The 27,307-nt window shown below is 42.9% G+C and overlaps 1 protein-coding gene across 1 annotated transcript in view; it reads left to right on the top strand.

The window, feature by feature from the left end:
- cdh13 (cadherin 13, H-cadherin (heart)) overlaps positions 1–27,307 on the top strand; it is a 330,027-nt gene that overhangs the window by 232,246 nt on the left and 70,474 nt on the right. The window contains exon 9 of the mRNA XM_041939059.1: positions 16,461–16,601. Coding sequence (XP_041794993.1) covers positions 16,461–16,601 — 141 coding nt within the window. The remainder of the gene's footprint in view (positions 1–16,460; positions 16,602–27,307) is intronic.

Here is a 27,307-nt window from a genome sequence, read left to right as displayed (position 1 = left end):
TTTGCAGCCAGTACATATCACTGATTATCAATTATGAATGTACAATGACCTTCTGTATAGCCTCACTAGAATTAACCAGAAAGGACACAGGACAAAACTCAGATAATTGAGCACAATGATCAGTAAATAAAAAGAGCTGTGGACACTGCAGCAGGTGCAAAAAGCAGTATTAGGCTACAGAAATTAAATAACTTCCACTTTTCCACAGCAGCAAACATCACTAAGGTGGACAACACACAGATGTATAAACCATATAAACTCCACAGCAGCTGCAGCCACAAAAACACAGCAAGCAAAGTGAACTGCATAGTTTTCACACACACGTAACATGCACTCACACAATGTTATGTTGCTAGGCAACGCAGTGTTGGCGACTCTGTCGTTGCTGTACTCACCTGTCTGATTGTCATTCTCTGAGCTTTGTGCACCACAAAGTCCTTAATAATCTGTTTTTGGTTCAACTTCTTTGCTTGTCTATTCTCAGCATAATATAACCAGTCCTCTCAGCCTCTCTGTCCCACTGTAACCAGTCCTCTCAGCCTCTCTGTCCCACTGTAACCAGTCCTCTCAGCCTCTCTGTCCCACTCTAACCAGTCATCTCAGCCTGTCTGTCCCACTGCACTCCACAGAGTTTTCAGTCATCTTGAGCTGAATGAAGCTCTCCAGTCACAATTATTGTGAGAAAAATTGTTAGAAACAGCAGGAAGGCCTCACACACCTCATTGGAGGAAGAAGTTCCTCACCAATGAAGCAAATGTAGAAGTCATTGCTCGGCAGTCCACTCTGTGCATTTTAACATTTAGTATTTAGCCTAACCCAGCATGCACCTGTTGGTCATGCAACATCCTGAGTGTGTTTGATTTGTGTCAGTTAGCATGATTCATTTAGGTTTCACTATGCTGAGGCACAAAGGGTATTGGCAGAATGACTAGCATCATGTTCAAAATGAAGCATTTTGAATAATAGCATTTACTGATCTTAGAACTGCATTCTTTATGTAAAACCTGACCTAGGTCATTGTTATTGAATCTCCTGCCTCCCATTGACTTTTTTCCCATCCCATCCCAGTCATGTGAACAGTCAGAAGAGTGAAACTGACTTCTATCCAATGGCAATCCCACAGGAATCCTGTGACCCACAGAATTCATGAAAAAATGCCTCTAGTTCAGTGTCACACCATCTTCAACTATGACCTCAGGAATAAACATATATTTGAATGCCAACAAAAACCAAACGTGATGAAATTCATTGAAGCAGAATTCATGGCAGAGCTGTTGTACACTTTTCTATGACCTTTAAAAAGACAGAGAAAAAAGTGGTACCTTAACATAATGTTCAAATTAAATGTCAAAAAAAAAATAAATACAAAATTAATTAAGTGATGCTGGTCCAACAATCACTCAACAAAATCTCTCTGTACACATATAACTGCTTCATCATTGTTTTCATCAGTCTAATCAAGGCCGGGCCACTATTCCAACTCCACAGTAGAACTGCCCCAGTTACTGAGAGATGTTCTAGTTTGAGGTGTATACATTTTGGTCCCCACAAAGGACTGACGGATGAGAGGAAGATCTCACACTGGTGATTCCAACTTTCTCTGAAGGCAGCACATGTACACTGGTGCTTCGGGGACATTTTGAATGTTCAAAGTGCTGTCTGTGCTCTTTTCAGAGATAGTTGGAATCGCCTGTATGAGATCTTTATCTCATTTCTGTGACATTCTCACGAGTCTCTACGCCATGTTTTTCTGGAAAATAAAATGAAATGTTTCACTGTTATCAGTCACAGGAAGACATACACCATTGTATTCTATCTAACAGCTGTTAAAAATATGACTTCAGTTTCGTGGTCATGCACAAGCAGCTGGTCTAAGACGCGTGGGACAGTGAATGCAATCCCACCTGCCTTGGTGCCTTCCTTATTTTAACAGTTCTTCTCACCCTGGAGCTGGTCCCACCACAAGGCCATGCACTCTCGAGAGCCATTTTCTATCTCTTCAGCTGCAGCTAGGACTATCCCTTGACACACACACATACACACACACACACACACAGTGACAATCAGTAGCTGATATGTAAATGCACCTGACACTCAAATTAATTGTATGTCAAATGTACACACTATTAACATATTAGCCAAAATGTGGAAGAGAGTTTGTTGGGTTATTGTTTGTGTTGGTGGTGTGTTTGCACTCCACTACTCCTAAAATAATGTGCCCATAAACATATCTACAGTTCATTAGTTTAACTGAGCTAAAAATAATGCAATAAATGCATAAAAACTCCCTTTGTGATGATTACAGCGTTCAGTTTTTGTTGTTTAGAGGCATAGATTCAAGTCAATGATTTTTTTTGGAAGGTACAAAGACGAACTACAAAGTGTTGCTCATGTTAGCTAATTGCAATTAAATGTAGCTAGTTATTATCTTACAATAAGCATTAACTGAAGATGGCTACATAAAATACCATCGTTGAATAGATCCATGATAGGTAAGTCAAGACTCGTTGATTCCGCATTCCACAATCCCAACAGAAGTCTAAGGGAGTGCTGCAGCTCTCTTATTCAACAGCACTGGTTGCAGGATATCAAGAGATCAAATTTAACCTGTCCAGAGATGTGCCCTGTATGTGGGATTAACATGTCAGCATTTCCAGAGTTGACAATTTGTGAGGATTCAGTTGGGAGGAGATGGGCATTTGACTGTGCTATCAGCACAGCAGGCACACAGGCCATCTAGGCCTTTACGATGGCCTGTGGTGTCTGCAACATGCACATACATGTCACTACAAAATCTACACAAACTGGTGTTAATGGGAAACCTGAATCAGCATGGCTTGTAAGCATTTCTGGCAGTCTTAAGAATTCATACTGACCTCAAGGCAAAAGGAAATTCAATCATAGATGTCTACAAAAAAACCAACAAAAAAACAAGGACAAGAAAGAAAAAAAAAGGACAAAATAATTCATAAAACAAAATTGATCCTTGCAGGTGTAGTTACAAAAGCTCAGGTTAGAAGAGTGCAATACGGAGGATAGTCGGAAGAGAAAAGAAAGAGAGAAATATAGAACTACAGAGCCCACTTGACAGTCCTTTGAGCATCAGCCGTGGGGGAAAATTGGGACTTGTTTCACTTGAATGCATGTTCAATTGCTCTCTGTTTTGTATGGTTTCTCTCCAGCAGAATCATTTGAACTATTCATTTTGTTCTCTGTAGAGAAGAGGTGGAATCATGGTAGCCTGACACTTGTACTTGTCAAATCTGTGCTTCAAAACTAGTATTTACTGTGCACATAGATCATCTGTTGTGGAAGTAAGGCATACACTCTGTAATCCTGTCACAATAGCTCATTAAATTTCTTTTTTTATTGTTTTGTGATGCTGTGTGTTGTGGCCATATGCAAACTAGATTAACTCCAGTATAACTCTAAGGAACATACTGCGAACTCGGTTTTGATTTCATCAAACACTGATACAATTTAATTTAAATCCTGTTAGCAAACATTTGCTGAAAAATGTGATTCTTCCAAAGTCTACAAGAGCTGCACTAATCTGTATTTAAACAAACTAAACGGATTCAATCAAGAATAATTAGACATGTAAACCATCCTATACACCAAAGGCCCTAGTTGAAAGGGCAATTTGTATTTTTTATGCCATCGCAGTACATCTTCTGTTTGCAGAGTGAGGAGTCTGAGCCATTTGTTGAGCCAAATTACCCAAGGTGTTATTTTCAAACTACCATGCAAGCAGAAAGTGGTGCACTTTTTAGTGTTTTCAAGCCTCCCACCCACATGTGTTCAAGGAGGTCATTTTGAAAATTGCGCTTCACTGCTTCAAGTGAAAAGTAAAAGTGGAGGAAGATTTTATTTTATTCCTCTGGCATCTCCATTGAACAAACTGAGAACCACATTATATAGCAGACAACAGTTAATATTAAATTTCAAGCTGTAGCTGAAGAGCCAAGCCAGAGAGTAGTGAGACAGGCATCTGTACAGTCTGTGGAGGAGGGGGAACTAACGACTGAAGCTGACTGTCAGGGTCCCTATACAGGAGGTTTCGTATGTCTGTGGAGAGAATCCCCTGGCTGCAATGATTTTTTCTGAGCTGGATTTTTATTAAAAGAGATGGCCGAAGGAGCAAGGCTGCTTGTTGCAAAGAACCTCTGAGGTCCAGGTGTGCTGGATACATACTGCAGGAGGCATAACGTCAGCCCGGCATCACAGTGTCTTTCTATTAGAGCAAGAGGACAAACGCCAGCCTGGTATATGCTTTCAAATCACAACCCGATGGTAATTTACTCTGCCGTTAGCAAGACTTCTCCTGCCTCACCTGAAAGCCATACTGTCGTCTTCTTTGTGATTAACATGATGTAACTGGCAGCAGTCTCCAAACCTGCCCGTTTGTGTCACTGCACTGATTTGTGGACGTGGCTCGATCAGATAAATCTAACTGAATATCAGGAGCTACAGGAGATAAGCGGCAGGAGGATTTGTAGCTTTTGGGTAGCTTTACAGCACTGCTCAACAAAATTTGAAAGGCATTTAAGATGATTAACTTGTGTCTTTTAAGCCTTGGGCTCACTTCCTGAATGAATATTAGACATTGCACTTCTGTCAAACCATTAAAATATGTTTTAGTCATTTTGGATCGTGGCCCATTTACATATTTCCACGCAGTAACTTTTTATGCACAAAAATCTATTACGGTAGTACTTTTTAGTCACTTTTGGCAAATGAGATGATACTGGGCAACCCGTTTTCACTCCCAGCTCATCACATATGGACACTTGGTCAGGACACCTTGGCGTCACTTCTTAAGGCACTGAGTACACCTTTATCATCATTTTTCAACATGTAGAGTAGTAGGATAGCCTTTTATAGGTATCCCGTTCTCACTCCCAACGCGTCAAATGACATAGTATAAAGTGAGAGAAGTTCATGTGGAGGGGGTGGAGGTGGTTGGCTGGGTCAAGCGCAGGACTTTCTTACTTATCTGTAAGTATGCTAATACTTATTTTAAGGGAAACCATGATCCTTTCCTAAACTTAACCAAGTAGTTCTGTTGCCTAAACTGTAACTCACAATGTCAAGCACATGTTTGTTATTGTCCTCATTAAGCTTTATTTTGAAAGTCTAACCAGACATCACTAAGTGGATGTTGCATATTATTATTGCTAACCTGACCATGGAGCCCTTTACAAGTAAACTTCACATCAGGCTTCTATGTCATCCTGCCGGGGTTTATTTCTCCATGGGAACCTGCTCACTACACATTATCCCGCTTAGAACACGGCTTAATACAAAAGCATTCAATAATGTGACACAAAATAATGATTAAAACCTATTTTATTGATTTAAAATTTATACGTACTAAAAAAGCCTTTAGCCAATTGGCTTAAAATCTGTACAAAAAATTGTCCATATCCATGACAGAAGTAGCCTCCCCACCCCCCAATGATACTGATTTTGATTTGGACATTTCTGATTATTAGAAAAAAGAGACAGAGAAAATGACAGGTCTTTAGATGTTTTCTTTTCCTTCCATCATGCCTTCAGCTCCACCTGGAAACACAATAGCAACAATATTATTGCTACGTTAGCCTAGTCTTATACCGTTATGTGGTGACAAAAGCTCTAAGAAGCAGCTCGATGCTGCTGTCTGTGTCTGCTTCAGGCTGCGCCATTTTTCTCTCTTTTGCAGCACCCGCAAACAAAATTGCTACAAATGCTGCGACTGGCAACAATGTCACTTTACTATTTAATTGCTGGCGGAGTGTGGTGGGAGGAGAGGTGCTCACCAGATGAACTGCTGCTGTTTTCTGCAGCTGAGGAGAGTATCTGGCTCTGCTTCTCCTGGTCTGAGATGCTGGGAGCCCAATGACTGCGAAGGCAGTCCTCAGTGGCAGACATGATGTCCCTGCCATACCACACAGTCTGTCTGTTTAGGACAGCTTAGAGAGAGGTAGAAAGATTTCGCATTGGGCACGCAAAGAGATAAATAATTTTTTAGGCATATCACAGGACAATTTGGGGGGTTTTGTGGCTTTGCGAATATGCATCCCCTGTAATTTTGTTTGCAGGGATTGCGGGAACCTTTGTGTTTTTTTGTCTCAGGGTTGTGGGAAAGTGTAAAATGTTCGATTCTTTTTCATCCCTTTTCAATTCAAAGGCATTCCTTGCTAGTTCCTGGTTTCCCTCTCTGCCACGTCTGGCCAGATGCAGCTGAACCACAGACCAGACTTTTTCACCAGTCCGCTTGTTGAGTGTAGTGACAGCACTTCAGATGCCCTGATGAGCCGCGAATCTGAGGCTGCGATGGGGGGTGGTGCTCACTCACATCTTGCCCGTTTTTGCAGAGGGTTTTGATGACTGATTTGAACGGCTTGTTGCTGGTTGTGAAAGAGGGACAGATGTAGGTATAATGTAATCCTCATACTGTTCTTCATGACCATCAGTCTTCAAAACTTGTAAGTCCACCGAAGCCACCTTAACCTGCATTTATGAGCTACTGAATTAGTTTCTCAAGAAACAAAATTGGTGTATTGGCCGGCTTCCCAGCATGTGTTGTTTGGGGGTTAAAACTCTCCAGACACACCAATGTAGCGTAAAGAAAACATATATGCTAACCATGACAAAGGTCAGTAATGAATTCTGTGACTACCCCCGGACACTTCTGATTGAACTAGGCCACTGGGAGCAGCCTTACAGGTTGTATTTGTACTAACTCTGACAAGCATTTCTAAGTTGAGCCATTTTAACTGTTTTACAGTACATGCGTTAGAGGCAAAACCATAGAAATCAAGCTGAGGTACTGGCCCTCATTTGATTGCCACTGCATGCGTTTTGAAATGGATTTTATGTTTGCACATTTATGCAAAGATTTACTTTTTACGTTATTGCTGGAAAAGAAATGTGATTTAAAAGAAATAAAAGAAATGAGAAAAATATTAAATGATGGCAAAACGAGCCTTGAGAACAGAGGTGTTCCAGCCTCAGTGATTGTGTGTTGGGCTCTGACCGACAGTCAGTGCTGTGCATGAATGCATCCTCAGATGGACGACTGAAGCCACTGCTGCTCTGCTAATGTTCTTCTGTTGCTATGCCTCCCGTGTGTGTTGTACAGTATCAGTGTTTTGTGGCACAGTGATCCCCAGGAGGAAGATGGAATATCCCTGGTTCTGATAGATAAAGTATGAAAAATGCTTTTTGTCCAACAAAGGAAACAGAATCAAGCAGCAGGGATTCACTCCTTCAATACAAAGCAGTATCAGTGTGTTAAGCATCAAGGCTGGATCAGCCACGCTCATTCTCAGGGTCGATTAACTGTTCTCTCATTTGTATTCTGTGAGGTTAGTTGTAAATGATGGAGGCTGAAGTCAAGATAATGGCCTGTGAATTCTACCAATGGAATGTCAAGTAAACCCTGTGCAGTAATTTGACTAGTGGTAAAATCTGTATGCTAAGCATGTTAGTCCACGTCTTTATTAAACTGATATACACAGCTGTAGTCTCGCCAATGTATAATTACAAAACATCTTCATATATAACATGATAGTTTATTGATATTATTAAAAATATTATTAAAAGTGAAAATATATGTAAATTTGTAAAAAGATGTGTATAAAACCATATTAGTCATTACCCACAGACTTTGGACATTTCACAGTCGATGACCTTTAACATCACACTCCTCCTGATGTGTTTATATAAGGCTGAAGAATAGTTCATGTCCTGTCATTCATTTTCCATGTATTATTTCTTTGACTTCAGTTTGAAGACTTGCACTTGTAGACAGTTAGAGTAAGTTTAGGCCTCTTTAATGTCATCTAACTATATGGATTCTGTCAAAGTTCATTACAGTCATTACAAAGTTTATTTGTCCTCCTCTAGATGAACCAGCCCATCGAGCTATCAATATCCCTGTTTTGAATTGTACAGGAGAAAAAAAAAAAACAACTTAAAATTAAACACTGTTATCAATGTGTCACCCTCCCACTACCACCCCCATATGTCTCATACGCTCTCCTCTGGGTGAATGCTAACCATGCTTAAGCAGCTGATGAAAGAAATAGATCACTTGCGTAGGTTGCAGTGGCCCAGATAAGGGCCTCACGGGGCTGCCATCCTACTGTAATTAACTTGTGTCAAAGTGATGAATCATATGTCTATAGAGGCGGAGTGCAGGAGGCTGCCAGTGACCTGTGAGGTGAAGTACAGCTAAAATGTTTGAGGGAGAGAGTTTCGAATCTAATTACAGTATTTTTAAAAAATCAGTCCATTAATACCTATGCTGAAGACAAACAGACATCTGTATGTATTTTTACACTGACATGACAGCATCACCAGCATTTGAAAAGTGTCTGTAAAACATACACACTTTGGCTCCAGTTACTAAAGCTATCAGCCACCAGCACACACATTCACACACATCTGCTGTGCACCAGACTTGAACCCTGTAAAGGCTTGAAGTAAAGTTTGTGACTGTGGACTGGTTTTACTCCAGATGACGTGTGATCTGCATCTTGCTGTCTTTCTCTTACAGTCTGGCCGGCAGCCCACTGAGCAGGTAGCCAGCTACAGGCAGCATACACTGACCTACCTGATGAGCTGCCTGCTTTACCGTCCAGCAGTGCCCCCACGAAAAGTTCTGAGTACTTGGAAAGAGGAGGGTGTCATTAAAGTAGTAGAGTATTGCTGTCTGATGTAATATTACGTGGGTCATGGCCCTAATAATGGCTCTTTGGATGGTCTGTTTGTTGGACACCCTGTTGATCGGTCGCTCCACCACTATGACTCAACAAGTATTGGATGCATGGACATTTTGTGCAGACATTCACGATGCCTTTCTATTGTGCCACCAGCAGGCCAAAGATTTCACTTTCCCCTTGAATCTCAACATGTATTGTGCTGTCACAAAATTAGGTACAAATATAATGTGTATCCTACTGACCACCATGAGATTGACATTTGTGGTTTTGAGTGTTACGCATTGGATGGGTTGAAATTTGTCACAGGAACTCATCTCCCATTGAAGATAGTTTGCTGATCAGCATGACCTTTCATCGATTGGCATCATCAGGTCAAAATTTGTATTTGTCCAGTACTTTGTGCTATACCTGCAAAACTAATTACATTCCCATGAGCCTCAGCTGTACTTTTTGTTTAGTGCTAATTAGTAAGCATCCTCCCTCACTGAAATAAGACAAAGAAACAGCTGAACATTTTACATGCTAAGCATCAACAAATTAACATTGTGAGCATGTTAGCATGCTGTGTGAATGTCAAATTGATTAACTCAGACTGCTTAAGCCTTACACTGACTTCAGATATACATTTATGAATGGACTGTGGAGCTCGACAAACTGTGAACCTGTCCTGTAAGTAATGCTGTGAGAAAACAGGCCTAAAGTGTTCAGTGCCACAGCTTCATAAATATTAGTTTAGCAGTTCCCAGTCCTCACAGGGATATAGAGTGAATGACTATGAATGAGCTTTGACAATGACGGATGGAAACACCAGAAGGAACAATCCCAAGAGGCTCATAAAGGCAACGCGAACCTTGCATCCAGAAAACCATACTTTTATGTGTATGAGTTATATTATCCTTAAGCTAAAGTCTATTAAGAATGAAAATATAATGTGATTAAGAAGGAACATTTTGAAGGCCTAAACACATAATTTAGTAGTGATATAATGACACATTCCAATGTCAAGGACAGAAGCCAGTTTGTGAATTTCTAGCAAAAAGCTCTCCATTGGGAGAAAGAAAAGAAGAGAGGGATGGAGATGAGAGGAACAATGTTGCTGTTTTAGAAATACTGTCAGTGGTGGGTTTTCTATGAGTTGAATTCTTCTGCTAAACCTTTTTATGTCTCTCATCATTTCTCTAAGCATTTGAAAAGTAGCCCGAAGAATGGCCAGTGGTTTGGTGGTGAGAGTGAGCACTGGTGAGGGGCCAGAGGAGAACAAAGAACCCACTGCCAATTTGATTATAATATCACACCTATTCAGATAGTTAATGTGGTGTCTCAGATGTCAGGCTGCTCTCTTTCTCTCACATTCTGTTCCCTTCCTTTTCTCACTTATCCCTCTCCATTCCTCTCTCTCACTCCTGTCCTCTCCTTTCTCCTTGCTTTGTGCCTGGGATCAGCCCTTACTCAAGGGGCTTTGATGAAATCCTTTCAAGGCAGAATGTGACTGTCTGAAATGTCATTCTCCAATCAGATGTGTCTGAAACAAGACCTGTCATATCAGGCACACTCAACTTCATTAGCTCTTTGTTCAGTATCACATCAGCTTGTGGCTTCCTAGTTTTTCTCCAGCTTATGTTTTACATAGAAATTATGCCGCACTTTAGAAAGAAAGCAGTGCTGTTCTTCAAGTGGATGCAGTGATTTCTTTCATCTGAGTTCATCTGATTGATTGTCCAAGAGCTCGCCAAGGTCACATTTCCAAGTCCCCAATGAAGCAAACTCGTATTGAATGGAAGATAAGTAAGAGTAAATAGGAAGGTTTTGGGCCTATATATTGCCAATGGAAAGTACTTGAGGAATATTGACAAAATTCCCAGGGACTGAAACAAAAATTGCACATGGCTATGGATAAATTAAGTACAGTATTTGTTCTATTGTAAAGTAGAAAAATATATACATATGTGTCACAGTGGAAATAAGAAAAATATATGCATAGAGTAGTATTAAGCTAAAAAGAATGTAATATAGGTTATAGAATGTTTGAGGTAGAAGGATGTATCAAAAACAGTATGTAAGTGAACACAGTGCAACATTATACAGTGCCTGAGTTGAATAACCTGATGGCTGTTGGTATGAAGAACCTGCAGTAGCGTTCCTTCTTGCAGAGTCAATGCTGCAGTCTGTTGCTGAAGGAGCTGCTGAGGGTCCCCACTGTGTCATGCAGGGGGTGGGAGGGGTTGTCCATGATCGATGTCGGCTTGGTTAACATCCTCCTCTCACCTACATCCTCAGTGGTGTCCAGAGGGCAGTCCAGGACAGAGCCAGCTCTTCTGACCAGTTTGTTCAGTCTCTTTCTGTCCCTCTCAGAGCTTCTCAGGGGAGCAGACCACTGTGTAAAAGACTGCAGACGCAATCACAGAGACATAGAAAGTCCTCAGTAATGCACTGGAGAAGTCAAAAAACATGACTCTGACTATGCTCCCAGTGCTCACCAGGTGGGACAGAGATCTGTGCAGCAGGTAGGTAACTGTGTCGCACCAATGCCTGGTCGGTATGCGAACTGTAGGGGGTCCAGCTCACTGCTCACCAGGTGATGGAGGTGGTTGAATATAATCCTCTCCAGGGTCTTCATCAGATCGGAAGTCACTATCAACATGCAATTAGAGTAAAATTTTAAATGTTGTGGTTACGTTTCATTTGATGCGCAAGTAGATTTATCTGCAAACACGCAGTAGCTACATGTTACACCCAGGAAACAATAAGCTTTAGACAGTTGAGGAACCGAAACACCCCACTGAAGAGTCATGTCCTGTACCTGTGTCACATCAGTGTAACTCTCCCCTTCAGACTTCTGTCAGGTCCTGAGTCTCCTGACTGGAAGGAGAGGGGTGAACTTTAGCGCAGATTATGACTGATTCTTTCGCCATGTAGTCACCAAAGTAAATATTGGGCCCACACTCACAAGCTACATACCTTCTGAACGTTCTGACGATGAAAAATTACCTTTGTTCAAGACCTGCCTCTGACTCAGCAACACACTCTCTCTCACTGAGAGATCTGGAGAGAGCAGATTAAGCTAACAGATAAAAGCCATTCACAAGATGAGGTGCAAATATGAAAATTGTATTGTATCTGGTGTTGTATTGGTTTCATATAAAGAAACAACAGTCCATCAGTAAGGTGTTACTGTAGTGTTAAAATGGGATTGGATGGTGGAGACAGGAAGTGTATGCTATTTCATATCACTGGCACAGCTTCAAATGGTTAATCTTGTTTTTCTATAGCGTAACTAGTTTAGGAACCAAAACTATTTGATTAGGTTTTGGAAAAGCTCACAGGGGGCGTGTGTAGGTAGTTGGGTACAAGCTGGAGTGAGTGTGTGTATTTGTGCGCACGTGTGTCAGTTGGAGTCGCAGACGTTGGGTTATATTGTGGGAATGCAGGTGTGAAACTGTAGCAGGGTAGGTATGTACTGTATGGAAATCACTGATGTTTCAGTGAGATCTCAAGTTCATCTAAAGCAGCAGCAGTTTATTGATAAACATTAATTAATGCAAACCATTTACATGTTAGCATAGTTAGCACGTTGGCTTGCTCACATTAGCATTTAGTTCAAAGTACTACTGTGCCTTGTTTCCACGTTGATTTTGAAGCATATCATTGTGCTGTAATGACCTGGCTCAAGAAGGGAGACAAGACCATTGTGCACTGTTTAAACAACATTACCATCGGAACCAAACAGTGGCCTGCCCATGGAGGCTAGCAGCGAGGAGAAGACAGAGAGCTGGCCTGCTGCAGGGGGCCTTAAGTCACCTCAGCACACTGGCCAGGTGTGCTGAGCAGCCAGTCAACTAAGCTTCAATGAGGCCTGCAGTGAGACTCAGGCAGAACACTCCTCACGCCACAGGCCACCACAGTGCGAACATGCCAAACAACACAACTAAACAAAGTGACCACACTGATGTTTAATGCATTTCGCTCTGTTTAAGAGATTACAACTTTCTTTAAACCATGCATTTACAGACATCATAATCAGGAAGTGATAATGCTGATCCTTGCTGGACTACTCTTCTGGTATTAAGTGGAATTACTGGAGTCAGTATGGAAAGGCATAGAAGAGATACATAAAGAGAGAGTGCTACCATAGGTGGACAACCGATGCTTTAAATACTTAGAAACATGGCACCGTTCATTTGATTTAGTCTACTTAAGTCCCTAGGAGAAATGGCCCAAAAGTTACTTTTCCCACTGACTGTAACAATATTGCTGCTTACAAAAGTTTAATCAAGTGTTTCCAGACAAATTAACAAGGATCTGAAAAATGAAGGGGCTGACTGACTCACACTGTGCTAGTAGAAGTTTTCAGACAACTGCAGGGAATAATTCCTGATTACTGTAACTCTCGCCCAGAGTGAATTTAAACATCTTTCCTCGGCCAGGTACTGCCGGGGAGTTTATAATTGAGTTGAGACTCGGGAAATACTCATTAAGATGTTGTCAGTCGCCAGAGGAGGCCACACTGAATGTATTTAGACACCACTGAGACTGCAGGCATCCCAGGGCCCTTCTCTTCTCCAGCTGGAGGGCAAAGTGTGTGTCTGCGTGCAGGTGTGTGTGTGTGTGTGTGTGTGTGTTTTAGAGTCAGCATGTGTGTGTATTCGTGTGTGACTGTGTGCATGGGTTTAATAAACTCACAGGTCCACGGAGCACCATCTGCCTGCACGATGTTTGATGGAGCAGGCGTTGGTTGTGAGGGACACCCCAGTCAGCCACTCTGTGAGACAAACACCTGTAGAAACACCTGTTTATTATCTTGCTCTTTCCACAATCTTCTGAGGAGCAGCTGCTTTGATGGAAGGAGTTTGCGAGAGGAGGCGGCACCGGCCTCGGTCGATGAGAACAGAAGCACTGAAATAGTTTTTAGTTCGTTTGGTATTGTGTGCACACATGTGTCTCATTTTGCATTTTGCTGATTCAGAGGATAAAATGATACGTTTTAGTTCAGGTGGTTGGTCCATTTTCTTTCACGCCTCAGACAGACCAGGGTTTGCAAGACCACCCTATCTGGGCCCGCTTGTTTTGTCTAGCATCCAAGTGTGATTGCTGTGTTCACATATACCCAAACGAACCGATCTTTGGGGAGAGACGCTCGCGGTTTTGAAACGACTGCTGCAAACGAGACGTGTGAATACACCCCCTGTGGTTTAATACATGCAGCTTGACCTGCTGAGTTCTGTGTAGATGGTGGAAGGACCTCGCCCATTTCACATTCAAAAAAACACTCTTGAGCATCGTGTTGCTAGAATAAACATTTGGTCAGTACGCTCAAGATTTTGACCATACAGTATGTTGTTCCTGACCTCAACATGCCATTTCAGTGAATCAGCTTCCACTGTGTATAAATTCTAGCTGAGGTGACAATTAAAACAAGCCTTAAGGTGTCTAGCCATTGATCGTTTGATCTCCCCCTGCCCGCCTCAGATTAGATTGATTAGAGCCCTATCTATGATGAAAACAGGTAAAAGCAGAACACACGCTGACAACTGCCACTGCTGCTCAGTTTGACACCGAGCAGAGCAGAGGATTTGTTCACAGCGTGAGGGGATACTGGGTCACAGCTCTTTGGCAATAAACAGTATCATTAACAATAATCTGTCTCACTGTCCACGATGAATAAATGTATAAAGATGAAGGGTATGATGAGGCAGAGAAAATGATGCAAACACACTGGTGGGTTTAGGGCAGTCAGAGCGTGTCTAGTATACAAATGTGATCGAAGAAGATGGATTTTCTAAACAATTATGAATTAGCATTTATCATGGCCAACCATGAGCCGGCATGAATGAAAGCATAAAAATTTAAAATTAACTTCCAAAAAACTAGTGGAGTTACTGCTTAAATCCAACCGTGCAATGCTGTAACACTGACCTCAAATGGAAATAAAGTCTCTCACTAGCTAACAAAGCACTTTTACGAGGAGCTTGCACAGTTGTCTAATGTAACTACACAGTAAAACAGCCTCAGCTGGAGCGGTACCTCGGTGGCCATCAGCTGGCCCATAAATGCCCTCCTATAGGCATTGTAGTTAGTGTGTTTAACAAGGGCCAAATGAAAAGCCAGTCTAATAATCCATTAAAGGTAAAAGAAATAAGAAAGGAACTCCTGTGATCATCTGTTGCATGAAATAAGACTTTTGAATGGTGTGGTCTTTTTTGGCAGCATGTATGAGCGAGCCTTCCACTGTCTCATGCGCATTTCTCCTCTGTGTTTTGTACCAGGGGTCGATGAGAGTTATGCATGCACTCAGAGGTGCATCTACAATGCAGGAGAGAGCCCCAGCAGCATTTTCAGTGAGACAGATGGATGGAGTTTATTAAGCATGTGACAGTTAACGCCCCCAGTAGGGAGGAAACACTGCAGAGGATAAATAAATGTTGGCTTTACCAGCCCCCACCTCCTGTTATATGTAGGCCAGAGTCAACATTTCTATTGCACATGAATTATGGCAACAAATGATTATTGCTGCTATGATGATCATAGGAGCCGTCCTCTTGCTCTGTATAGAACTACTGTGTGTTTCTCCAAGTGTCATATAGTCTACAGATACTTGAAGGCCAGTAAATGAATTACATATCTAATCTGGAGATTTGCGCATTGGGAAAGCTACTTTGTAATCGAGGACAGATCCCTCTCCCCGGCCTGTGTAGGAATGCACAATTATAAGATCTCATTTGTGTTGTAAACATGAATGACTTGTGTTCACAGTGGGTTGTATTAATCCTCAGTGCACTCTTTTATCTTCATCAATCAAATCACCAGCAAAAATAAGCAAAAACGGGTGTAAGGAGCCAAAAAAAGGGCGGCAAGGCCACAAAATCTCAAAGCCCCAGAACAATCACTCTGATTTCACAGATTACGTCAAGGAAAATAATTTGTCTTCTTGGGCCTAGAAGCCTTGATCTGCGATGCCCCAAGGCCTTGTGGAAGATGTGTGTAAAAACCAGCTTGGAGCACGTGGGGATTTTTAAAATGAATGAGCAAAAAATTTACATAGCGTGCTTGTACAGTGATCCCATACTGCATATAGCTTTTCTCTCTCTTTTACCACCCTATCTGTTCTTATGTATGGGTTTCAACATGTGACTTCTTAACCTTTCTCTAGAGATGTGGTGAGTGTTTGCTGGAGCTTTTAACATTGGTATGTGAGGGTGAGTGTGCATACTTATGCCATGATGTTTTTTTTTCGAGCTGTTCTCCAGCCAATTTGTTGGTAGATTCAAGCCTCTAGTGGACTGCTATAAGAGCTTTCAGGCTCAAGGGTCTTACAGTAGTGTTAAACATAGTGGTAAGTGCTTTTTGCTTGAGGTGGATTAATCGCTCACACGGCTAATCAGTCATCTAATCATGATTTTTCCATGATTCACCTCTCAAATAGATTTTCTAGTATTAACACACTGCTAATCACTGAGGCCATTTCACTGTGACTTGAGTGTATGTGTGAGTCCTCCCTGATGGAGAAGCTACTGTACGGGTTTGTAATTCCTCTGCCTTTGTGCTTTTAACTTTATTTTTTTGCTGTCCACACGTTTTCTTGGTAGCCTTCTGTCTAAAGTTCTTCCTCCATTATTCTTGTTGTTTCTTTCTCTCCAGACATTGCAACACTATAGTTACTTCTTCTATTATCTTGTGCATCCATATATATTTATTTTCTATGTACATCTCTATATCTTTTTAACTCTGCATTGCTGCTTATTTATTTTCCAGACACTGCCAACCACAACATATGAGCTAGAGATTGTGGCCAAGGACATGTCAGGAAGTGAGGTCGGCCTAACAGGAACAGCCACGGCTACCATTACCATCACAGACAAGAACGACCATGCCCCTGAGTTCACACATCCACTGGTGAGCAACATCAATTTTGTTTCCCTCTACTTCTGTTGAATGGTGCATTTTCCTTTGAATCGCCTTGTCACTTGCATGTGCAGCCATTATGTGAGTAAACTGTGTTTGTATTCCCCACCAAGGAGGTCAGAGGTCAGGATCAGTTAGAGCTGATAGATGTTTGATAGATATTGAGATTGATGCAGAGATTGATAGAGATTGTGACACTTTATTACTGTGCAGATGACAAGCACATTGGATAGGTCGTTACACTTACATTACAGTCATCGCCCCAACAGACAAGAGGTCAATGCTAAACATGCTAAATTTACAATAATGGCTTTTCCATTCTTTCAGTCAGTGACACTCAACACTTCCATTGAAGATGTTTGACAATAATAAATAAGTAATGCTCTCTGCTTGCTTAATGTTAATGCTTAATGTGAAACACCAGTCCAGAAAGTGTTAGTGATAAAACGTAACACTCTTCTAAAGCACGGCAAAGCAGATTGAGTTGTTAAAAGGTGAGTAAGGACAGTATTTCTATTAAAAAGAGAACGTCAGTGGGTATGAGATTGTCTCACAGAGGTTATCAGTGCTGTGGAAATGTACTTCAGTCTGAATTTACCAAGACAAAACAAAGAGGAAGCTTTGATTTTGTGCTTCCACTACAGCAACAGTCGTGACAGATCTACTAATCAGCCCCTCTGAGTTTCTCTTGTTGAACAACTGTGAAACAGAAATATCAGTATTAAACCACTGTCAATGACACTCAGCGCTTAACACTTGTCGAACAGTCACGAAAGCGATTATGTCCTTTGAATGGCCAGAAAACTTTTAATGTGAAACACTGGCCAAAAGAACAGCAAAACAGACACAAAATGTATGAATCAGTGACTGGAATTAGAATATCTGTAGTATGTGCTGTATGTTTCAACACACTAGGCAAACATGGAGGAAGTTTTAAGCATGCAGTTCAGGCAAACAATACAAAGAGCAAATTGAAACAGGAGGGGCTCAGAAAACAGGGAGACCTTTCTAAAAAAAATATGATAAAAAATACTCATCAAAACAAAAGGAGTTTGGTAGAAAACCTGTCTCTAAAATGCACCTTTTTGAAATAAGTCTGGTTGCCTTTTTAGCTGAGTTATTAGAGAATTTACAGTCATGCAGGATTAGAACTAAACCTATCCTCTCTGCGCTACCAACCAAGTAGAAATATTATTAATGTTATACTCAGACTTTAGTCTTTATACTGTAGTAATGGCTTATGCAGGGGCTGCTTGACAGATGGACTTACTAGTCAAATCCTCAGCAAACATCATTGCACAGTCACACAGCCATTCTTTTATGGAAGCAGTCACCTGCACCAAGCCCAGCTGCCCCATGCATTTCATGTGCACCCCCTGCACCACTTATCCAACTCAGTCTGACCTTTACCTCTCTTATATATAGAATATTTCAGTCTTTGTGTGCAAAAGGTAAAGCTCTGAAATGTACCAACACAGATCACAGGGTGTGCATGTGTGTACAAAGGATGTATGTGACATGTAAAACAAGGCAGTGTAGCTGGGTGTTATGGGTGCACAGGCAAGATAAGAGAATCTGTGAGCGAGAGTGGGAGTAGATGTGTTGTGGTTCAGTGATGGTTTGTTTAGTCAGCAATGCCTTAAGGCATCAGTGAAAAGCTAACAGGCTAAACTGGTGCCTGCCAGTTATGCTATAAAATAGAATTTACATGGACAAAAATAAGGAAATAGCCCACAGTAAATCCCACCTTGTGCCACCTGATGATTAATTTGTCAGAGGCTGCTACCATGGCTGTTTCCTCTCTCTTTATCCCAACGTCTCACCTCTGCAGGTGAGAAAACAGAAAAAAATGGATCAGGTCCTGTGGAAAAAGACCCTCCTGCGACCTTAAGGTGCAGTTGTAACACTGAGTTGTGTTGTTCTTATTGGAAACGCCTGCAGCTATTGTCAGGTTTTGAGACGCATCGCGCTTTGCCCCAACCAAACCTCCCCTACAGCCCTCGCATGATGCATTGGGGTGTCAGGGGAACTTGTAAGGAGCGCAGCTCAGATGTGAAATGTTACAGCTCAGAGGGCTCGGCAGGGCCATGCAGAGTGCACCATGTCCGTGTCCCAGTTAATGTTCTCATTTCTCACTGGGAAGAGATCTGTTTAACGGCGTGGAGAAATGGAGCTTTTAAAAAACAAGTGTTTGAAGGCTCTGAGCTCCCCATATAAATCCTCTGCCCTCCAATCTCCCTGACCGCCTCCAACCTGCCCATGAATCATGTCTGACCTCTCAGATGACCGCCATCATATTGGGAGCGTTTTTGCATAGTACGTGCAGTACGGGTTTGTGGCAGTGGCAGCTCTCAAGCTTCACCATATAAATTATTCAATTAAAAAAAAAAAAAAATTCCAGTCTTTTCACAGAACAAAAATCCCTTCCTTCAAAAGAATGTTCAGTTGTCTTTTTCTGAAGACACAACCTCCTGCAGACCAGATGTAAGCCGTCCAAGTTGAGAGCAGAACTCAAGCAGAGAAAGATAGAGAGAAGGATGAAAAGATGAGTAGAAAAAGTCCCACATAGAGTGAGAGTAAATGAGAAGAGCAAGCAAATGAATGTTCAGATGTGTTTCTTCCTGTTATTATTCATTAAATCCAGTGTAGCTGGGGTTTGCGAATTGACATTTTGTTTGAATTCAGCAAACATAATCCCAACGTAGGGTGCCTCTGTTGTTCCTCAGACCTACCTACCACAGCTCTGTGCATAGAGGCAGCTAATCAGAGCTTAAGAAGTCTTTGCCTCAGACCACCACTCCACTCCTGCGTCGATCCTCAGATCAGACAGCAGGGGATCTCCTCTCCTGTCCGTCTTAATTCATCTCTCTGCATTGAAGCTGCTGACGTTATACTTCATGTCAGAATTACAAAACAAGTGAACGTTAGTTTTGTGCTTTGAAAAGGAATAATTATCAGCTCCTGAATATGTTTTACTGTGAACACGCTGTCATTGGTTGATGATCCTGTAGCACTGCTTTCTCATTTTCCTTGTGTTATTTTGAATTGAATGAAGGATTTGGAGGTTATTCTATCATAGAGCCATAACAGCATGCTGACATCTGTGCAGGACATGGACAACGGCTCTGAGGTAGCCTTCATTAACGACTTAGGAAACGAAATTCAAGCTGAAATCTGAATTATTCTTTCTATTTTTTCAAAGAAGGATAAAACACTTTTCTGACATATTAGCAGAAATGGCGTCTGAGCTTCAGGCCTCTGGGTGGCAATTTTCAGTGGCAGAAGCTGACTGGCATTTAAAGAAGCTAAGAGAGCAGATGTGCTGTTAGCTTCCTACCAATGTTAATACACGCCAGGTTTTAGTCCCTTATTAACAAGCACACAGCCTTGGTTGTGTATTAATAGCAATTTAAGACATTGGTCAGTTTACAGCCTTAAACATTAGGGAGGGGGAGGAGGATGCACAGCCAAGCCCATTGTTGTGTTTGTCCCATGGATGGGGGTCTAGCTATTGTTAGCTGTCTCTCCATTATGGGTCCAGAACAAATCAGAAGTTCAAATCACAGATGGATCCAAGCCACAGGTTGCCACTCGTCCCGTCCGATACAGGAAGTGATTTGTCCCGTATTTTATATGCACACCCCACATACGTTTTCACAAATGACACGAGAAATGATAATGATAATCAAAAGAGTTTCACAAGACATCACAGAGAAGTAGTCCTATAATTTCAAACACCTAGAGTGACAGACAGGTTGTCTGTCACTCAGCATCATTGTTGCCTTGGTTAAGGAGACTCAGCTCAAGTCTGCCCGCAAAAAGGAAGAGGCCGTCCAAACAGATCTGAATGGCGGACGGCCCGTGAGTAGATCAGTCCTGTCAGGGGGAGCGAGTCCAAGGCAAACTGCACAGTCTGCCAAAGAGTATTTTCTGTCACCCACGTCCGACCTGATGCAACATTCAGCAGGGGACTCCCACGTCTGAGCAGTGCACAGCAGAGGACAGACAGTGGGATCACTCATTTTATGATAACCCAGACTTCCCTCGAGGGCTGTAGCTGTTATTAGATTGTACTATGTTTAGAGTCATCATGTAATATTTAGCCACGCCATGCCATTCTGCCAGATACACAAGTTGACGGCTCTCTGAGGATGTAAGCGCAGGACGCACCCCCTTCACTTGCGCGAATATGCATTTGTGTGTGTGTTAGAGGGAAATTTAACCTATAACCCACTTGGTGGAAATAAATCTTCCAAAGGCAAGGCTACACCTCCATGAAATGTTTTAGACTTGTGGTTAAAATTAGATTTATTAAATAATTCCAGCAAAGTCTCTTTATTTCCTTTACCTTAATGTTGAGAGAAGACTTGAAAGTGCACAAACAGCACAACATAAAAAGGAACCAGAATGAAGGAAATGAAGTGTCTGACACATAAAACCTCATCTCAAGTTAAATGTAACTGAACATGTAGGCTGGTGTATAGACAGTGGGACTGATTTACCTAAATGGAAAGGATCCACTGGAACAAATTCACTCTTTTATTTCAAGAAAAATATAAAGTGAAAGCAGCACTTCAGGAGTGAAATGATGCTTTAAGTGGCAAGTTAGCTGTTGTTAGATGCTGCAACTGATTATCGCTCATGCAATACTGAAATATGAACATATAAATAATGCTTCAAACCTTCCATAAGATATATAAAAATTATGATTCAGTGTAACCTATCTTCCATTTTTAAAATCACAAGCCAAGATACCCCTTCTTACAGTACTAGGAAATTTATTACATTTTGCTTCTGTAGGGGATTGAGCTCTGACCTGATTAATTTTATAGCGATGGTCTAATCCTGTTTCTGTAAGGAGGAGAAACAAGAAAAAAATGATATGGAATCCCTATGTAGTGCTGTCGTCTGAAAGGCCAGATATGCAGGCTCCTGTAACAAAAGGGAATATTTCTGCTCATGAATTTTTTCTGCCAATTGCAGCTGGGGTTACATTATCGTCATGTGTGCTCTCAGTCTTAGGTACACTGTGCCTGAGATTTCGTGCTGTGTTGAATTTGATATCACACTGCCTTGCTCACACTGTACCAGGGAACTTTTTGTGAATACTCTGGAACTTTTGTAGCAGTTGATGCTCACAGACACTGGCATCGCCTTGTCTCCTTCCATGCTGAGCACCTTTTGCCCTGTACAACTCTTTCCTTCTCTGTTATTTCATTCTTCTTTGTCCACCAATATCTTGATCCTGCCTTCCTTCTCTTCCTCTGCGCTTGCACCCCTCATCTCGCCTGCTGTTCTCCCTGCTTCTGCTAATTCCACACCATGTCCGACTGGGCCTGTCTCCCCCTGCTCCTCATAACAAGACCATGATGGACCTTATCACTTCCTGTCACTCAAACTCCCTGACAGTCTGTCTTTTTTTTTCTCACTTAATTTTGCACTCTTTCTTGGTGCTTGTCTGTATTTCTGTGTGCTCTCCGTGTCCCTCTCTCCTTTTTTTCCTCCTCTCTCTCTTCTATGATGGCCAGGAGAATATGCTTACCTGCAATCCATCTGTCCCGCTGATAAAGACGTCAGTAGTGATGGGTGTAGCACCAGGCACAGGGCAGCAGGGCCCTGTCAGTGCTGGTCCGTCTTGGGGGATGGCTAACGGGTGTCACGGATTAGTCTGGGCTTTGCATGATTGCTTCAGTAGCTCTGAGATACACACAGCGCTTACCCTGGGTGATTCAGTGGCGTAGTCAGCCAGAAATCTCTGTCACAAAAGAGGAGGGAACGGGGAAAGGATTTGTGCACTGTATGTTTGCTCAGAGGCTCGTACGAAGGATGAAGGCACACGTGTTTGTGTGCATGTGTGGACGGATACATAAATACACGAGTGAATCAGGTTAGAGGAAGTTGTGGGGAGATAGAGAACATCCTTGGAGCTTTTGCGGTTTGAGATTGAATGCTGTTGGTCGGCTTTTCAGTTTCCCTCCAGATAAATAAACGCATTTTTAGAATTAAAAAAAGATATCTTGCTAAAGCATGTCTGATCCACATGTTATATAATATTTGAACATATTTCATTTTTATTTCTTCATGTCAAGGGAGCATGCTGTACAATGAAGGGCATTACAAGGTACATTTATTCAGATGTGATGAATAGTGTGATGACACCCCCAGTCTCTCCAGAAGCGTGAAGAAGCACTTGAAAGAAATGTGAAAGACCACTTCAAATAGCAACAGCCATATTGTCCCTCAGCTGAGAAGTTTGCTTAGAGGAATGTTAACGTTTTAGAAATCACAAAGCCAGCCTGCCTGTCTCCACACAAGCTCACAATGGGCTTATCTGAAAAGGTTGTTCACATGCCATGCCTTTTACATTTTTCTGTTTTCTCAAAGGAGCTGGCCACTGATTTTTGGTGCAGCATGCTGTATATGATTATATAAGATTTAATATTCTTCTCATTATGATATCATCATTAACCCTTTTATATCCCCTACCTCATGTGGGACCCTTCTGCCTGCCACTGATTGATTGACATAAACATAAAACAGGTTTAATTGCTCATTGCAAAGTACCATTCTACATCCCATTGCCGATAAGGAGTGTAGCCAATGGTCAGAAAGGAATAATTAATGTATGTAGTCGGAGCAATCCTTTCCTGTTTAATGTATTTTGCTCCTTGTGGCTCCAAAGTACGCGTTATGCATTCTTGTTCGACGTGCTCACGAAACTAATGAGATCCTTTGATCCTTTTCCACATATGCAAAACAAAAAGAGATCAGTCTTACCTGTCACGGATCAGGTTCAGAGGCCCAAACGTGGACAAAGACACAGCAGACAGTTGCGTCCAAATGAAAATATTTATTTACAATCACAAATGTTAACACAGGGAGTGGTGGTCAAAACTACAAAACAAAGCTACCTGTGCTCACTAGCAACTAGGCGAAAAACTACCAGAACACAAAACTAGAATGGAGAACTGAACAGGTTAACAAGGCTAATAAACTAAGGATCCTATAAAGGCTGAACTGAAACAATCAACAAGAGATCAGAGCTTACTGACAGACAGAAATGGGGAATGAGAGGGAGTACACCCAGGGCTGGGTGGCGTGGCAGTGTGGCTGTTGCTGACTTGTAATAGAAGGTGGGTGAGGGCAGTTTCCAGGCAGGTCAACCAGAGGCAGATGAGTGTGGCAGGAGGGATCTTCAGGCGGCAGAGAGGGTCGGAACTAGGCAGAGAGAAAGCAGGGTTAACAAACAGTATTTTCGGAATGCGAGTCAAAATTACCAACAGAGCCAGGGTGCACTGACTGGAGGTTGTTTACGGACTGGCGTCGAGTAGTGGTCTGCTGGAATCTTTTATACAGGCTGGAGAATGCTTCAATTGAGGTGACCACTCCCCGCCACAGCTGGAAACAATCTGGTGATTGGGATGAGCTGCACCTGCCCTCCACCAGCATGGCAGTCATGCTCACACTGCCAGGGAAAGAAGGGAGGGAGAGGTACTGCCACTAGATGGTGCCAGAGGTGGAGGGCATGACAGTACCCCCCCCCTCTACGTGCGCCTCCTGGCGCACGTTGGAATCGATCGGGCCGCCGTCTCCGCAGGTCCCGTATGAGACCAGGGTCCAGAATCTGACATCTGGGAATCCACCTTCTTTCTTCAGGTCCATATCCTTCCCAGTCGACTAGAAACTGGAGGCCGCGACCCCTGCGGCGTACATCTAATAGGCGACGGACTGTAAAGGCTGGAGCATCGTCCACCATCCTGGGAGGTGGAGGGGGGCAAGAGCAGAGTTCTTAACAGGTTTGACCTATGAGACATGAAAGGTCGGGTGAATTTTCATGGTGGAAGGGAGTTTCAACCGAACCGCACTAGGGTTCACAATCTTTTCTATAGAAAAAGGACCCACAAATCGAGGAGCCAGCTTCCTAGATTCAACCTTAAGAGGAAGATCTTTAGTCTTTAACCAAACCTCTTGTCCCACAGAGTACAGGAGCAGGGGCACGGCGACGGTTGGCCTGGTGCTCCATCCTCTGGTTGGAGCGAAGTAGTGCTGCTCGAGCCTTTGCCCAGGTTCTTTTGCTTTGCCTGATGAAGGCTTCCACAGAGGGGACAGAGATGTCTTGCTCCTGTGAGGGAAACAGTGGGGGTTGATAACCCAGGGAACATTGGAAGGGGGATAGACCAGAAGAAGAATTAACCAACGAGTTATGTGCATATTCCACCCAGGATAATTGGTCACTCCAGACTGAGGGGTTTCTCAGAGACTAGGCACCTGAGGAAAGTTTCAAGAGACTGGTTAGTGCGCTCAGTTTGACCATTAGACTGGGGATGAAAACCAGATGTTAGACTCACAGTAGCTCCCATAGCTGAACAGAAGGATTTCCAAACCTGAGAGGTGAACTGAGGTCCTCTGTCAGAGACAATATCTGAGGGAATTCCATGCAGCCTGAACACATGATGGATCAACAGGTCTGCAGTGTCTTTGGCTGATGGAAGCTTCGGCAGGGCAACGAAGTGGGCAGCCTTAGAAAAACGATCCACAATGGTTAAGATAGTGGTTTTACCTTTAGAGGCTGGGAGTCCAGTGATGAAATCCACAGCGATGTGGGACCAGGGCCGTGAGGGAACTAGCAAGGGCTGCAAAGAACCAGCACTAGGTTGGTTAGAGGTTTTGTTCCGGGCACAGGTGGGGCATGCAGCTACGAACTCCCGAGTGTCTTGCTCCAACGTGGGCCACCAGAATCTTTGTTTCAGAACATCCAGGGTCCGGGAGGCACCTGGATGGCAGGTGAGACGGGAGGCATGGGCCCATTGGAGGACCTGGGAACGGACAGAATCTGGAACAAACAGAGCATTATTAGGACCATTACCAGGATCAGGGTGTTGGTCTTGGGCTTGGCGAACCTTGTTCTCTATCTCCCATGTTAGGGAGGCACCCAGACAGGTTGGGGGCAGGATGGGTTCTGGGTCTCTGGAGAGTTCGTCACTAGAGAACTGGCGAGAAAGAGCATCAGGTTTAATATTACGTGAGCCCGGGCGGTATGTTAGTGTGAATCTGAATCTTCTAAAGAACAAAGTCCACCGGGCCTGTCTAGAATTCAGTCTCTTGGCAGAGCGAACATATTCTAGATTTTTATGATCTGTCCATACAATGAATGGTTGCTCTGCCCCCTCAAGCCAGTGACGCCATTCCTCTAAAGCTAGTTTCACAGCTCATAATTCTCGGTTTCCCACATCATAATTTCGTTCAGCCGGTGATAGGCGGCGGGAAAAGAAAGCACAGGGATGAAGCTAATTGTCTGTGGGGGATTTCTGCGAGAGTACTGCTCCTACTCCTGTGTCAGAAGCATCTACCTCAACCACAAACTGAAGATGGGGATCTGGCTGAATCAGGATGGGGGCCGTGGTGAACCGCCCCTTAAGGGAGAGAAAGGCCTGGTTAGCTTCAGGGGTCCACAGAAAGGGACAGGATGTGGAAGTCAAGGCTGTGAGGGGAGCTGCGACCTTACTGTAGTCTCTGATGAACCGGCGATAAAAGTTAGCGAAGCCCAAGAACTGTTGCAGCTGTTTCCGTGTCTCGGGTTGAGGCCAATCAGAGTCGGCTGACAGCTTAGCAGGATCCATCTTGATTTGCCCCTGAGAAATGATGAATCCTAGGAAAGACACAGTGGACGCATGAAACTCACATTTCTCAGCCTTCACAAAAAGGCGGTTCTTAAGTAGGCGTTCCAAAACCAGATGGACATGTTGAACATGCTCCTCTTGATTCCTGGAATAGATCAGGATATCATCCAAGTACACAAACACGAAGCGGTTTATCATGTCTCGGAGTACATCGTTGATTAGGCTCTGAAAAACAGCAGGGGCATTCGTGAGTCCAAACGGCATGACCAGATATTCAAAATGTCCAAGTGGGGTATTAAAAGCAGTTTTCCACTCATCTCCCTCTTTGATCCAAATGAGGTTGTAGGCATTTCTTAGGTCCAATTTGAAAAAGATGGTGGCACTGTGCAAAGATGTGAAAGCAGAGTTTATGAGAGGAAGTGGATAAGTGTTCTTTACCGTTATGTCGTTCAGTCCCCGGAAGTCAATACATGGCCGAAGAGTCTTATCCTTCTTGTCTACAAAAAAGAAACCGGCTCCAACAGGTGATGAGGATGGACGGATAATTCCTGCTGCTAGAGAGTCTTTAATGTAGGTTTCCATGGCGGCCTGTTCAGGTTTTGACAGATTATACAGTCTACTACTTGGCAGAGTAGCTCCTGGTAATAATTCTATTGCACAATCATAAGGTCGATGGGGGGGCAAGGATAAGGCATCCTCTTTGCTGAACACAGCAGCAAGATCATGATAAACCTTCGGAACATTAGTCAGGTCAATAGGCTGGGGAGGAGGTTTTGGGTTTTCAGAGGCTGGAGTTAGTGCAGAACGGAGGCAGTTAGCATGACAAAATGGACTCCAGGATTTAACCTCTGCTTTGCACCAGTCAATAGAGGGGTTGTGCTTAACTAGCCAAGGATAACCCACAACTACTAGAGGATGTGTATTTTCAAGCAAATGAAAAGAAAGTGTCTCTTGGTGATTACCTGCCATTACATGATTAACTGGAACCGTCTTCCTCCGAGCCATGGCTAGGGACAAACCGTTCAGAGACCAAGCCTCCAGAGGTGTCTCCAGGGGAACAGAAGGTATCTGAAGTTG

This window comes from Chelmon rostratus, chromosome 6 (assembly GCF_017976325.1).
Source record: "Chelmon rostratus isolate fCheRos1 chromosome 6, fCheRos1.pri, whole genome shotgun sequence".
Lineage (NCBI taxonomy): Eukaryota > Metazoa > Chordata > Actinopteri > Chaetodontiformes > Chaetodontidae > Chelmon > Chelmon rostratus.
The sequence above is the reverse complement of the archived record's forward strand: the minus strand, read 5'-3'. Positions and strand labels throughout refer to the sequence as shown.